General features: G+C 36.8%; 1 protein-coding gene across 1 annotated transcript in view; it reads left to right on the forward strand.

Annotated features, from left to right (window-relative positions):
- The window catches only part of LOC311090589 (inactive phospholipase C-like protein 2), a 66,274-nt gene that overhangs the window by 45,739 nt on the left and 5,924 nt on the right, over positions 1 to 14,611 (forward strand). Inside the window, exons 3-4 of the mRNA XM_084125965.1 lie at positions 7,057 to 7,260; positions 10,424 to 10,499. Of these exons, the coding sequence (XP_083982091.1) occupies positions 7,057 to 7,260; positions 10,424 to 10,499 (280 nt within the window). The remainder of the gene's footprint in view (positions 1 to 7,056; positions 7,261 to 10,423; positions 10,500 to 14,611) is intronic.

The following is a 14,611-nucleotide window of genomic DNA, read 5'->3' on the forward strand; positions in this document are numbered from 1 at the left end:
AACATGCTGTCCTCTAGCGCATGGTCCTAATTTAAGAAGACTAAAACCTCAAAGGACATCCCATTAGATGATTAGAGACAGAAAACATATGGCCAGGTTTAGCTGTCCTTCTGCTGTGGATCTCTCCCCTTGTCTTTAAATTTTTGCACGTATGTGTGTAATTGTGTTATTTAATTTGCCTGAATGCCTTTTGTGCTGTTCCTATATCACAGATCTGTGTTTTTGCATATTCTTATTTTCTTGCATTGTCCATTTCTCTGGTGTTCACAAGATGACTTAGGCCTAGGTTTTATAGTAAAATATGTTTCTAGTCATTTACTTTGTGTAATTAAAGCTTACATTTCCATTTATTCATTTGGCAGAAACTTTTATCCACAGTGCAGTTAATGAATGTGTCCATACTATCAGTTCTTGCATTCCCTGCAATCTGACCTCATGACTTTGCCATTGCTAGCGCCATGATCTGCTGTATGAGTTGCAGCCGATATTGCATTGTGTATTTTTACATTTAGATCACCTTTGCCATAATCTTATGCTCATTTAAAGTGAATCTTTTAAAAAACTAATGATTTAACAATGTAACACTGATAAGTATAATCTTTAGAAGATTTAAAAATTCATATACTTTTTTTGTATTTTACATTATAATGCTGTGATGACTAGTTCACTTGAAGCATTTAAAACAATAGATTTTTGTAAAATAATTGTAACTTTTTGGTATTTGCGAAAGATTGACCCTAAGGGCAGCATATAAAAAGAAAACAAGTCCGGGCCCAGAATGGACCCCTGTGGGTCCATATATAGCAATATATATATATGTATATATATATATATATATATATATATATATATATGTGTGTGTGTGAATATATATATATATATATATATATATATATGTATATGTGTATGTGTATATATATATGTGTGTATATATATATATATATATATATGTGTATGTATGTATATGTATATAAACGTATATATATATATATACATACATATATATATATATATATGTATATGTGTATGTGTATATATATATGTGTGTATATATATATATATGTGTATGTATGTATATGTATATAAACGTATATATATATATATATATATATATATATATACATACATATATATATATATATATATATATATATATATATATATATATATATATATATATATATATATTGCTGTTTATATATTGCCACAGGGGTCCATTCTGGGCCCGAACTTGTTTTCTTTTTATATGCTGCCCTTAGGGTCAATCTTTCGCAAATATATATATATGTGTGTGTGTGTGTGTGTGTGTGTGTGTACAGAAAATAGATCTTTTAAATGTATTTAATTTAGCTAATTAAATGATTTCCATTTGTTTGTTTAATTCAAAATTAAAGAAAGCCAGAATTTATCCTCATAAAAGTCACTGTGCAATTCAAACAGTGCATCCGTTTCCTATTAGCCAGTTTCTCCACTGATTACTGATTGGAGAAACTGATGCATGTCCACTAAAGAGTAGAGAAGAAGGGGGAGGGTGCAGGAAAACACTCCTTTCATGCTCAAGTGTGCAAACAGTTAAAGGAAACACACTGAACAACACCAGTCACTCACTGCAGAATGTGTGTAGGGTTTTAATGCTGCTATTAAGAATTCATGTGTTGTGTAACACTTTATTTAGTCCTGCTGTATCTTGGAATAAAATCAGGGAAGATGATGAGTGCAGAGCATCAGTATCAAGCGCCAAGTGATCCTGTTCTTGGCAGGATGTTATTCTGCTCAGTCACTTATAAAGTTTCAACATCAAGCTGTCTGCTGCTGCTGCTTCCTCTTTCTCCATGTTTCTCTCATACAGTTAAACAGCATGGTCTTCATGGTCTCCATGGTGTCATAGCAATCCCACAGGAAGCATTGTTTGTGTAGAATGATCTGTCACTTCTGTGAACCGCTCTCTCACACTAATGAAACAGCAACTTCAGCACACACAGACTCACATAGACCAATGTGGATATGCAGATAATTAGATTATGCTTCTCTGGCATGGATACTTTTACGTTTTCATTTTTGAAAGCACATCTTGAACTATTTTAGTCTTACAAAGCCATTTGTAATTATGGCTCGGTCAATCATGACAAAGTAATCTTTCAGTGCAGACAAAAATTCCCTAGTCAGACTTATATTGCAACCATATTGAAGCCTAATCTAAATCTAAATCTGCTGTGCTTTAAATATGGGCATATTGGCGTGCACATCGCTCAGTGTTTACTATGCACACTGTCATGAGTCAGCACTTTTTACTAGCATAACATCCTGCCTAAAGTTAACGTGCCTATTCTAGACTGAGCTTTATAATTGTGTCTAAAGCACAGAGCCAGTGATTGCATGAATTAGTCTTGTGCTGCCGTATTTAATGGGTAAATATGAGTATTTCATGGCCATGGAGCGACAGCTTTATGCCTCAACGACAACAATAAATCACAGCTGTCTTAGCATGAGAACTTTAAGAGCATCTGTAGAGTTTCGTGATAATGTACTTCTGCTTTAACTGGGAAAATGTTATTGCTTAAATGTTGCTATATAGCTCTAAACAGAAGTTGTTGTTTTTTTCATTGTAGCGTCAACTTAGAATTTTCTAAATTCTAAACCCATGTGATTTTCTTTCTTTCGTGAAATATCAGCTGATTCAAAGGATCTGACACGAAAGAACCATCTGTTCATGAATCAGACATTGCTAATTCTCTCTTGAACAACATATCAAGGAGAGCTAAGAGCAGATGTTTGTTTTTTATGTTTCATGTTTATGTTGCTCCAGTCCCCCTTTTTTTATATTATTTTACGTCAAAAAAAGTTATTAATTTCGTGATTTCTTACCAATGTTTAAAAAGCGGAATTAAACAGTATTATGAATAAACTTAATTATTTATTCAGTTGTTTATTTGTTTTTTCTCTTAATTTAAAATAAGATATATTATATTTAAATTGGACTTTCATGTTTTTCCTTAGCGCCCCCTTGTGGCCCCAGATCCCAATTTAAAACCCCCTGTTCATACTTTTGTGTTCCATAAAAGAAAGTCACCTGAGTTTGGGACAACATGGGGGAAAAGTAGATTTTGAATTTACTTACATTCACCTACTGTACATGTCAAATTTGCTCAATTTACATTCACAATAGATATTTAATGATTGTTGTCCTCTATTGGCTCACCTGCTAATTCAAATTCCAATTAATCCAAATTCATTATTCATGATTTTGCGTGTTCTCGATGACTTACATCAGGCTCAATTTGTACCCAGATCTGTAGTCACAATAGTCTGTTTTTACACTATATTTTTGATCCATTTTCACATTATAGCTCAGCTTGCATGACCCCCACTCTTCCTGACCCATGCAAACACAAACACGCTTGTTTTCACAAACACAGGACGAAGTGTCTGGAACACATTATCCGAGCGTGTGCCGGAAGCGGCTCTTTCCCGCGCTCTCCTGGCCTGAGCCACATTGTTTGTGTGTGAATTAAATTATGGAATTTGGATCATGCAGCAAAGAGTTCATTAAACTGAAAATAACAAAAATGAATGACTAATGGGGGGGTGGGAATAGAGCATTAGGCAGATAGAGCGGCTCTTCTTGTGTATATGTGTGGGTGGGTGGGTGAGACCGCTGATAGCTCTCTTTATAAGAACAAATTGTCCAAATCTGTTCCTAGACACCTATGTTTGAACACTCGACTAATTTCCCTTACATGCAAGCAAGCGTCTTAGTTATAAATATTTGTCATTTTGCAGCACAAGGTAGTAGGTAGGTGGGTGTGTGTGTGAGCGTATTTTGGTATTCCTGTGGGGTCCTTTGTTCTGAAACTTTCCCAAGAGAATAGCAAATCCTGTTGAAAGCGTCTTGCGGGGGTCGGCTCCAAAGGGAAGACAGATTAATAAATGTGCTAAATATAAATTCACGTGTGTGAAAGACTATGTGACTACATGTGTCTGGATTAGAAATGGTTGTCGGCCTGACAATTGCTGTCATGAGACCAAAAGAGTATAAAAGGGTGAGTTCTCCCCCAAAATGAAACGTCTGTCATCATTTACTTACCATCGTGTTGTTTCAAACCTGACTTGGACTTTTCTGTGGAACAAAAACAAAGATATTTTGAAGAACCGTTTTTGTCCATACATTGGGGTCCAGTGTTGTTTTAACCTCAACAGATTTCAAAATATCTTCTTTTGTATCGAATTGCGACTTTTCTGATAAGAATTGCAATTGCCATTTAAAATGCATTTTTTAAAGCTCCAAGTTTTCAGTGCTTGTTTGAGGGCTGAATAATTTGGTAAAAATTGTGTGATTATTCAGCAATATAACTATAAAATATTATTAGTAGTAGTACTAGTGATAGCAGTAGTTGTTGAACTACAATATTGCTATTAAGAATTTCACTGTAAAATAAAGGAAAATAATATAACAATAATGACAATAACAATAACTGTAAAATTACAATACTAATATTTATGGTTATATAGCTAATATAATAGTTTCTTCATTTTAAAAATGTTAAACCATCTAGCTTTTATTTTTTATATTATATTATATTTTTTATTTCTCTTTTTTTGATGGCAGCTGGTTTAAGTGCTTCTCATTTTAAGTTTGGGAATATGGTTGCCGTATGTTGCTTTCCCAAATACAACCCAATAGCGAATAGTGTGGAGCAGAGTTTACTGAAACCGCACTGAGACATTGAAAACACCAGATCATGAGTTGCTCGTGTGTAAAAGGACGCAGTGCCACACTTCACTCTGAGACACAAAGCGCATATATTTAAGTTAATATCAGCCTTTGAGATCAGACAATCGCACTAAGCCATATCGCGATTTTTGTTTTAATCCGATTAATTGTGAAGCCCTAAGGTCTCTGTGTGTGTCAGGATGCCAGGAAAACAGCATTGTTATGATCGGTGTCAAAAGCTTGCAAGCAGCTGTCCACCCTCTCACTCGTGAATCAGAACACTTGCTTACTTGATACTCTTGTTAAAGCTGCAGTCGGCAAGTCTGGCAGATTGGGTCGACTTAGCCAAAATTTTGAATGTTTACAACTCTCAAGCCCCTCCCCACTACCAGCGAGCACCCTCCCATCGAGGTCGTGCTTGTCAGTGCATGTTCACCTGATTTTCTGTGAACACGTCCGTCTCTTCAGCATCGATCAACACCATGGACTCGGAGGTAGGCTGCCCTGCCTAATCTATCCATAGATAGCAATAACCGAGGAATTGGAAGCTTGTTAGTACGTTTTCTCTCCGCCATCACGTTTCGTGCAATCTTCAGGCGAACTTCAGGCGTGTCGTGTGCATGTGATATTAACGTGCGCGAGGGAGGGGGGATCTGTGGCATGTGCACGACCTGTGATTGACAGTCAGATCTCACACCCCCCTGCGCTGATTGGACCCGATGATCCGGGAGCGGTGGATTTTTGCAAAACAAATAACACGCTCCAGGTGGAGTTAGAAGCTCTGGTTTTTTTCTAAAACCACCTTATTTATGTTGTTCTGTCGGATTATAGTGTCGATTTCACTGAATATGATCAAAAAAATGTTGCAGACGGCAGCTTTAAAGGGTAACTCTAGGGTCTTTTTGTTAATCTACCCGAGGCAAACTTTCGTTTAAAAGCATAATTAGAATGGAAACTCAACTTTTAAGTTTGACCGTATTTTCGTTTTCGGTCGAATTGCCTTTTGAATGAGAGTGCTTGGGGCACTTCTATGATAGTATCAAAAATCGCTATTTTTAAAACACTAAGAAGGCTCGACACAACATGAAACTTTGCTCGAAGTATCACCAGGGGCTCTACACATGAACTCGAGCATTGAGAACATTGTTTGTGTACGCAGAGTTTACTAAAAAGAAAGATTTTGAACAACTCACTGTAGCTGTGTCCACCGGCATTTTGACAGTCAAAAATAGTCGATCTCCGAATGTGAAAAAACTGACTCTGAATTTTAATATTGTTTCTTATATGAGGATCCTTTTTCAAACACAAGGCCAATATTGATTTCCACTAACGACAAAACAACAAATTATCCGTGAATTTATATGGAACTAAGCTTTAGGAGCTTTCCATCTTTACGTTACGTTGCATTCGGAGATCGACTATTTTTGACTGTCAGAATGCCGGCGGACACAGCTACAGTGAGTTGTTCAAAATCTTTCTTTTTAGTAAACTCTGTGTACACAAACAATGTTCTCAATGCTCGAGTTCATGTGAAGAGCCCCTGGTGATACTTCGAGCAAAGTTTCATGTTGTGTCGAGCCTTCTTAGTGTTTTAAAAATAGATGTTATATTTTGATGCTATCATAGTCGTGCCCCAAGCACTCATTCAAAAGGCAATTTGACCGAAAACGAAAATACGGTCAAACTTAAAAGTGGCGTTTCCATTCTAATTATGCTTTTAAACAAAAGTTTGCCTCGGGTAGATTAACAAAAAGCCCCTAGATGGCATTTTGGCGAGAGTTACCCTTTAATACACACAGCATCACTTTAAACAACACAAAATCCAAGTGCTCTGAGATCTTAATGTCATGGGAACTTAAACCATGCTGCTCTTCTCTCAAAGGCCTTCTGTGTTTACAGAACTCTCATAGAAACATAATTTTTCTCTGATGGGTATGATATCATCCCTAATAATTTCCTGAACTAAGGCAACATTGTTGGCTACAGCAGTTCTTTGACTCTCAGATATTTATTTCTTCAGCATTAGTTACTAGAAGGCAAAGCTATGTCCTTTCTGCATCTCATGCGCTTTTATTACGATCTAGTGCGTGACTTTGATCTGGCCTCCAACTTGACAGAGTGCTGTGTCTTCTTGTGCACTTTCAACAATTACTTAGTAAAAACAGAGAGGGAAGTTTAATTCCCTTGGTTGAGGTAAACATGAGCTTAGGTATATGTATTTTAACAGAATCACACTGTGTGCTGTTGCTGTGGGTAATCGCACATTTATCTCGAATGTGAAACTGACCTGCACTTTTCATGTAGGTCACTAAAGCTAATGTCTTCTCTGCTATCTTTTTCTCCAGAATGCCGTGGTGTCGTTTAAGGAGCTCTGCGGTCTGACTCCTGCAGCTAACATGAAACAGTGTATCCTGACTGTGTCCTCCTGGCTCTTGAACAGTGAGCGAGCACTACGGGTAATGGTAAATCTCAGCGAGGCCTACCCCACCATGGAAGCCCATGGCCCCATTCCAGAGCTACTGCGTAAAGTGCTCACTGCTTATGACACGGTAGGGTGAAATTCAACAACGTGCTAGCACATGTGAACCAAAATATGTTAGGACGAAACATGAGGGTAATGCATGATAGTTCAGCTCAAATATTACATTCATTTGTTTAGTAGTTGTAGTGCAAAAATGAACAAAAAACAAGCATTATATTGTTTATATAAAAACAAACGTACATTGAATAACAAAATGGCTGAATTAACGAATGCTGCTCCAGCAAATCTTGTAGTATATATCATTCTAATAAACCTGTTTCATCAATTGTCATAAATCCTGAATCTGTAGTTTCTATACTGTATATGTCAAGTCACCTTTATTTATATATAATAGCGCTTTATGCAATACAGATAGTTTCAAAGCAGCTTTACAGTGATAACAGGAACATGATTCAATAATGCAAACAGAGGTCATTTCGGCTGTACAAGCAGCTCTAAAAGAAAATCCTGTCATTGTTCAGCTGAAGTCAGTTCAGTGTTGATTTAAAAACAGTTACATCTAAAACAGTTCTGCATCCAGCTCAGTTCAGTTCTCATTCAACAGCATCAGTGCAGGCAGATCAATAATATTGTTGAATATTAAGTGTCCCCAACTAAGCAAGCCAGAGGCAACAGTTGAAAGGAACACAAACTCCATCAGGTGACAGATCTGAGAAAAAAAACAAAAACATTTAAAAGCCAGGCTCAGTCGGGGGGGCAGTTCTCTTCTGGCCAGCGAACCCACACTGTGTGATTATGATTCAGGCTGCATCACAAGTCAGAAATTACATTGTGGATTGGTAGCATTCAAATGTTTTATCCAGTGCCTTAAAGATCGGATTCATCATGCCAGTATGGAGACGAAGCTGGTCATAGGTCTGTGCAGAGGACTTATCTGGTTCTAATGGTCTATGCTGGGATCTGTTCCGATGGCTGTCATATCGACGAGGCCTTTACAGGGGATTTTTTAGTAGACACTGTCTCTGCTGACATGCAGGGCTGCGTTGTGGTCGTGTCTAGGAGGTTCAGGTCCACCATCTGATCTGGATATGGACCGGATACGGCTAACTATGGTAGTCTCTGGATAAACAGAGAGACTAATATTAGCGTATATGCCATTTTTCTTACGATGTACATAGGGTGTTATGGGAAGTATTCCCCGATTGACATAATGCAGCCTAACAATCCTTTAACGGATGTAAATTATAGAAAGGTGATAATGTGTTATGTGTATGCCAGGTTAAAGAGTTTTTATTCTAGATTTAAACTGACAGTGTGTCTGCTTCCCGTACAAGACTAGGAAGACTATTCCAGAGTTTAGGTGCTGAATAGGAGAAGGATCTACCGCCTGCAGTCGATTTTGATATTCTAGGTATTATCAACTGGCTAGAATTTTGAGATCGCAATAGACATGAAGGACTATAATGCGTTAAGAGCTCGCTCAAGTACTGCGGAGCTTAACCATTTAGTGCTTTCTAAGTAATCAGCAAGATTTTAAAATGTATGCAAAGTTTTACTGGGAGCCAGTGCAGTGTTGACAGAACTGGGCTACTTTTGTCATACTTCCTGCTTTTAGTAAGAACTCTAGCTGCTGCATTTTGGTCCAGCTGGAGTTTGTTTATTAAAAAACAATAATCTAGCCTTGAGGTCATGAACGCATGTATATTTATAGTATCTCAATATAATGTTAAAATAATTTATTTATTTTTGTAAATCTAAAAATACAGTTGCAAATATGAATGTATAATCAGTAATACTGAATATATAGCTATAAATATAAATATACGTAGTTCCAAATCAGATTATATATGTAATGTCATAAATCCTGAATATATTGTTGTAAATCTGAATATATTTTCATAAATCCTGCATATATAGTTGTATATACTTGCAAATCTTAATATACTGTCATATACCCTGAATATAGTTGTAAATATGTGTTAATAATCCTATATACTGAATATATACAGTAGTTGACAATCTGAATATTATATCATAACTCCAGAATACATAGTGAATATATAAACGTATATCCTGAATATTTTATCTAAATAAATCCAAATATGTATTTAGTTAAACATAAGTACCTGTGTATATTAACTGGAGCTGCGTTTATGAATTCAGTCATAGCCTACAGCAGAATAACTGCAACATTCTGCTCTTTCTTGCTTGTTCCTTTATAATGGGAATTTAACAGATTAAATTCTGCAAAGATGTCAAAGTGTTTGATTGTATTACGCATCCTTTCTGCTCTATCACACCCTGCTGTGTATTTTCTCTTTCATGACACAATTCCATTTTGATATGAGCAGACATCCTTATATATAATGTATGCAGGAATGTGGTGTGTGTGAGGTCCCCATGAGGAAACAAGCTTATAATTCATACAGAATTAGTTGTTTTTTTAAATATAAAAATGCAGAAAGTTTTGTGTGATGGGTAGGTTTAGGGGTAGGGTTCGTGTAAGGGAGAAAGAATATACAGTTTGTACAGTATAAAAACCATTACGTCTATGACGAGTCCACACAAAGATAGCGAACCAGGTGTGTGTGTGTGTGTGTGTGTGTGTGTGTGTGTGTCAGTGCACGTCAGCCCAAGTACAGATTGGCTGTGTAGGATTTCCACTTTAAATTAGGCCTCCATCAGTGTCAATAATAATAACTATGATTTGTCAAGTGTCAAAGTATTTGTTAGACTGTGAATCAGGAATGTAGAAGGAATGTATTCAATTTTGAATAATTTATTCGACAAATCTCTGACAACACCAGCTTAGACCAGCATGAATTTCTATGTTGGTCCAAGCTGGTTTGGTTAGTGCTTTCAGGTTCACAACATAATAACTCAGTGCCTAAGCAGTTTAACATATGTGTGTGCATATACTGTGTATTAATGCGTGTGCATATACTGTGTATTAATGCGTGCATGCTCTTACTTGATTCTAAATTTAGCTATAAACAGTGTCATTACACTAGTAGCAATAACAGAGAAGACAATGAAAGGGCTTTACTGCAAGATGCACATCTCATCTGGCCTGTGAAATGCAGCTCAATCTCTTCTGTCAATACAGCTTATTACTGAGTGTGTGTATGTGTTTGTGAGTTTGGGCTTCTCTGGGGAGGGCTTGCCTGATCTGGAAGTCTCACTTCCTGCTGAGACCTGACTTCCTGTTTCCTGTTTTTGGTTTCCTAAAGATGATCCAGACGAGTCGTACACTGATCGAATCAGCCGACGGCGTGTACTCTAAACTTACACAAGCACAGCGAGCAGGTATGGTTGCACAAACACACACACACACACACACACATACAGTACACATATTAGCAGCAAGATTAACAGTGCAAGCACAACGCTGATTGATCATTAAAATACAGTACTTCACAATAACAATTAGGCATTTTTAACGACTGTAATGTTTTTGTCTGTTTACCCATGGAGCAACAGGAAGCATAAACCATTGCACACACATATTTTCTTCCACGGTTAATAATCAGTGTACCCCTTGATAATCTATTTTGTAGCTGAAGTGAATTATTTTCCAGAGCACAGTGGAAATCTATGTTTTTCGTCTCTTTTTGCATTCTTTTTAATCATCTGACCTCGTGGACGTATAAAATAGCCCGGGGACTTTTTTTGTTACCCACTTTTGGCATGAAACACACATACTAACAGACACAATTGTCTATTATTTTGAAGTGATGCAAGGTGGCTTGTGCCCTAAAGCCTTCGACTGTGTTCACATAGATAAAGCTAAGATTTGAGAAAGAGAGAGAAAATGTTAACAGGATATTTATTTGAAAAACTATTTAAAACTATATAAGTTAACTATAACTTATCATGATTTTTTTTTTTTTACATAAATTAATAAAGTGATACACCTAGAGGGGTCATACGATTTGTGGAAAACACAATCACATTTTAAGACACCACAGAGAATAGGATATGATATCATGCTTTAGGGCTTCTGTTTTTAACAACAAATGAAAATAGTAGCAAACTACAGTTCAAAAAAGAAAAGGCTGAATTTATTTGATCAAAAATACAGTAAAACAGTAGAAATTGTAAAACTTTATGTCAGTTTAAAGTTTTAAAGTTTTTCATTTTTATATTTTAAAATGCAATTTATTCTTATGATGGTAAAGCTTACTTTTCAGCATCATTACTCCAGTCTTCAATGTCACATGATCCTTCAGAAATCATTCTAATATGCTGATTTGGTGCTCAAGAAACTTATTTTCTCAATATAATGTTTTCATTATATATTATCTTATTATTATCAATGTTGAAAACAGCTGTGCTGCTTAATATTTTTTTGAAACCATGATTCTTTGATGAAAAAAAAGTAAAAAAGAATAGCATTTATTTGCAATATAATTTTTTTTTTTTTTGCAACATTGTAAATATCTTTACTGTCACTTTTGATCTATTTAATGAATCCTTGCTGAAAAGTGAACAAATCTTTCTAAGCCCAAACTTTAGAAAGGTATTACACATTAAAAATGTGAAAATATATCATCTACAGCAAGTTTGTAGATCCTCTATTCTCATCATACAAATTTGCTGGTCAAAGTTCACCCAATTGTAACTGTTGTACACACAAAACGTGATACTGCTGTACATGAGATTGTGTTGCTGGTCTCTGGCGTCCACATGCTTATCAATGGAAGTCAATTTAGTGCAGCATCTAGTGTGACCGTGGCATTAGGCATGACACAACACAATTAAGTCTGTAATTGTTATTGATAAAAATGTGAAATAATCAAAAATCTTCCGCCAAGAACTATAGTTCATTGTTTGTGGTTGCAATGTGTGCATTAATATGTATGTGTGTTTATAGTAATTTTACAGCAGCTTTGAATGCAGCGTATCCAATTGGAATCTAAAGTCGAAACAATCAGTTTTATATAACGCTCCGCCAGAACCCCTGGCTGGCTATGTGTCACCATGTTAATGGAGAAATCTGCTTTAGAGAGCAATAGAGTGTCAGTAAATAAACAAGGTTGGCGTGCTCTAGCGCTGTCTCCTCGCCCACTCTTTCTCATCTCGTGTCCTTCCACCTCCCTCCATCTATCTCGCGCCGGTGGAGAGGTTGAATCATGCCTTTGCTAATGACCTTCTCTGCTCTTACTGGTTTTGGCTCAAAAATAAACACGTTTAGCACTCGCCGTCTCTCACATTCTGCCGTGCGGATCTGGACGTGTCCATCTGAGTGTCACAGCTGCCGATCTGAACCTTAATTAGCAGCGTGAGGGGAGGGGGGCAGCTGTTTGAGAGAGACAGAGAGCTGTGGGGCGCTGATAGCCTTGTCCAGCACCTTTCCATTCTAATAAACACTTCGGTCAAACTCTGCTAATTAAAAGTGTGTTACGTAATTAAGATGGAGAGGATTGAGAGCTAGGACAAGTATAACTGTCCATTCCTGCTCTCATCTTAAGATGATTAATCGTGTCCCATGGTTGCTTAAGGCAAGGGTCTTCAAGCGGGGGTCCGCAGCGGTACTGCAGGGGGTCCGCCAATTAATGTTTGATCATACATAATTTTTGTCAAACAATTAAAACATGGGTAAAAAAAAACATTACAAAGTCAAATGCTTAGCACCCTCAAATGAAAGCAAGAGCACCCTCAGTAGATACTGTAATAATATCATATTGGAGAACACTTCAGTGCGTATTTGTGTTTGTGCTCTGAACGTCAAATGTTTCTATTTACAATGTGTTTTTGCAGCGGTGAAAAATGGAGCCAATCACAGACATGTTTGTTGATCTCTCGAACGCAATGTCCAATCAAAGTTGTATGATTTAGTCAGAATTCACTCCGGATTTAAAATAGCGGAGTTTGTGTAGACATCTGTGTAGACACAATGTAGGAGATTAATTGTGCTGTGATAAAAATATGGCTTGTCAAAAAAGATAAATACAGACAAATAGATTAATAGAAAAATAGGAAAAAAGAAAAAGAAATTGCATTTCTTTTCCAATTATTTCTTAAATGTCTTGCTGTACATTGCTATTCTTGTTATGGTGGAGCCGTTACATTACATCTGCACTTTACTAGAGAACCCTGACTAATTTCAATGTGAAGTTTTAGTAAACGTTAAGCTAAAGTTCAAGAAATTGTTTAATCGTGCCTCAGACAGTAAAATTAAAATGTATGAGGACTCTGCAAATCCATTAAAATAATTTAAAATCTCAGTTTTAACAATGAAATGTGCATACAACAATAACGTGCACAGTAATATAACTATCATAATGTGGTTGGTTTCTATTAATATCAAAATTATATTTTCTCTTGAAATTGCTTTTACCATTGTTTTTCCCTGGCATCCGTGATTCATCAGAATAGATCTGTGACCTATTTGTGCTACAACACATCGGATGGATGGATGGATGGATGGATGGATGTTTCAGGCCTAACTCTCACACTTAATGGAAATACATGTGTCTATATGCATTTAAACACACACACATGCTTTAAATATACTAACTGTATAACTGCATATACAGTTTAAGTTCGTAATAATCTACTTGACATGCCAAAATTCCCTTTCCAAGGGCTTCGGCATCTCCGCATTGAGACAGCTATTCAATACTGCCCGTAACTAACACAATCTTTCTTTCAATTCATCACAATTGCTCAATCCTGTATTTTATCCTGTTACTTTAATCCTATCCTTCATTTCTTCCCTTAATCCTTTTCTTCATCCATCTCCTTTTCTCTTGCCTTCATCGTGACACCTCCGACTCAACGATTCCATCCAACACGCAAACATGTCACATCCGATCGTCCAATCAGGAGGCGACCTATTCTGAGAGGATCACCATACATCACCATTGCCATAGCAACCACATTAAATGTAACAAGGCAACTTTGTCTGTCATTAAACACTCTCTCATCTGTATCAAACTTCAAAGGCTCTCAGACACAAACAGATGTAGCCGTCCTCTCATTCGGTGACAGCTCAGAAACGTACATTGTGTGAAAATGATGGTTCTTCCGGCAAATCTGTTGTCATTTGCAGCCCTTCCTCGCTCTGTGCCCTTGAAAATGTGGAGCTGCAGATGAGCTCATTTAGATAACAATGTTGTCAGTATACTGACATAGTAAGCAAATAAACTTGAATGAGCATGGCTGTACTCTTTTACAGCTGTGGCCTCGGGGCCTGTTTAAAATCACATGAATGCTGAGCAACTACAGCCCATTTTACTTAAAAAGAGTATTTATGACATGTATTTAGCTAGCCTTGCAGTAGCAGCGTCTGTTGGCATAAATTCGGCTGTGGAGATGAGAGGAGCTGTTCTTGGAATGAATCCCAGCTGAGAAGTGGACGGTGGGCAGGTGTTAGGGAATGTTTTGACACCTTCAGGCTTATGCCTGGAGAGAGT

This window comes from Abramis brama (assembly GCF_963993115.1).
Source record: "Abramis brama genome assembly, chromosome: 1".
Taxonomy (NCBI): Eukaryota; Metazoa; Chordata; class Actinopteri; order Cypriniformes; family Leuciscidae; genus Abramis; species Abramis brama.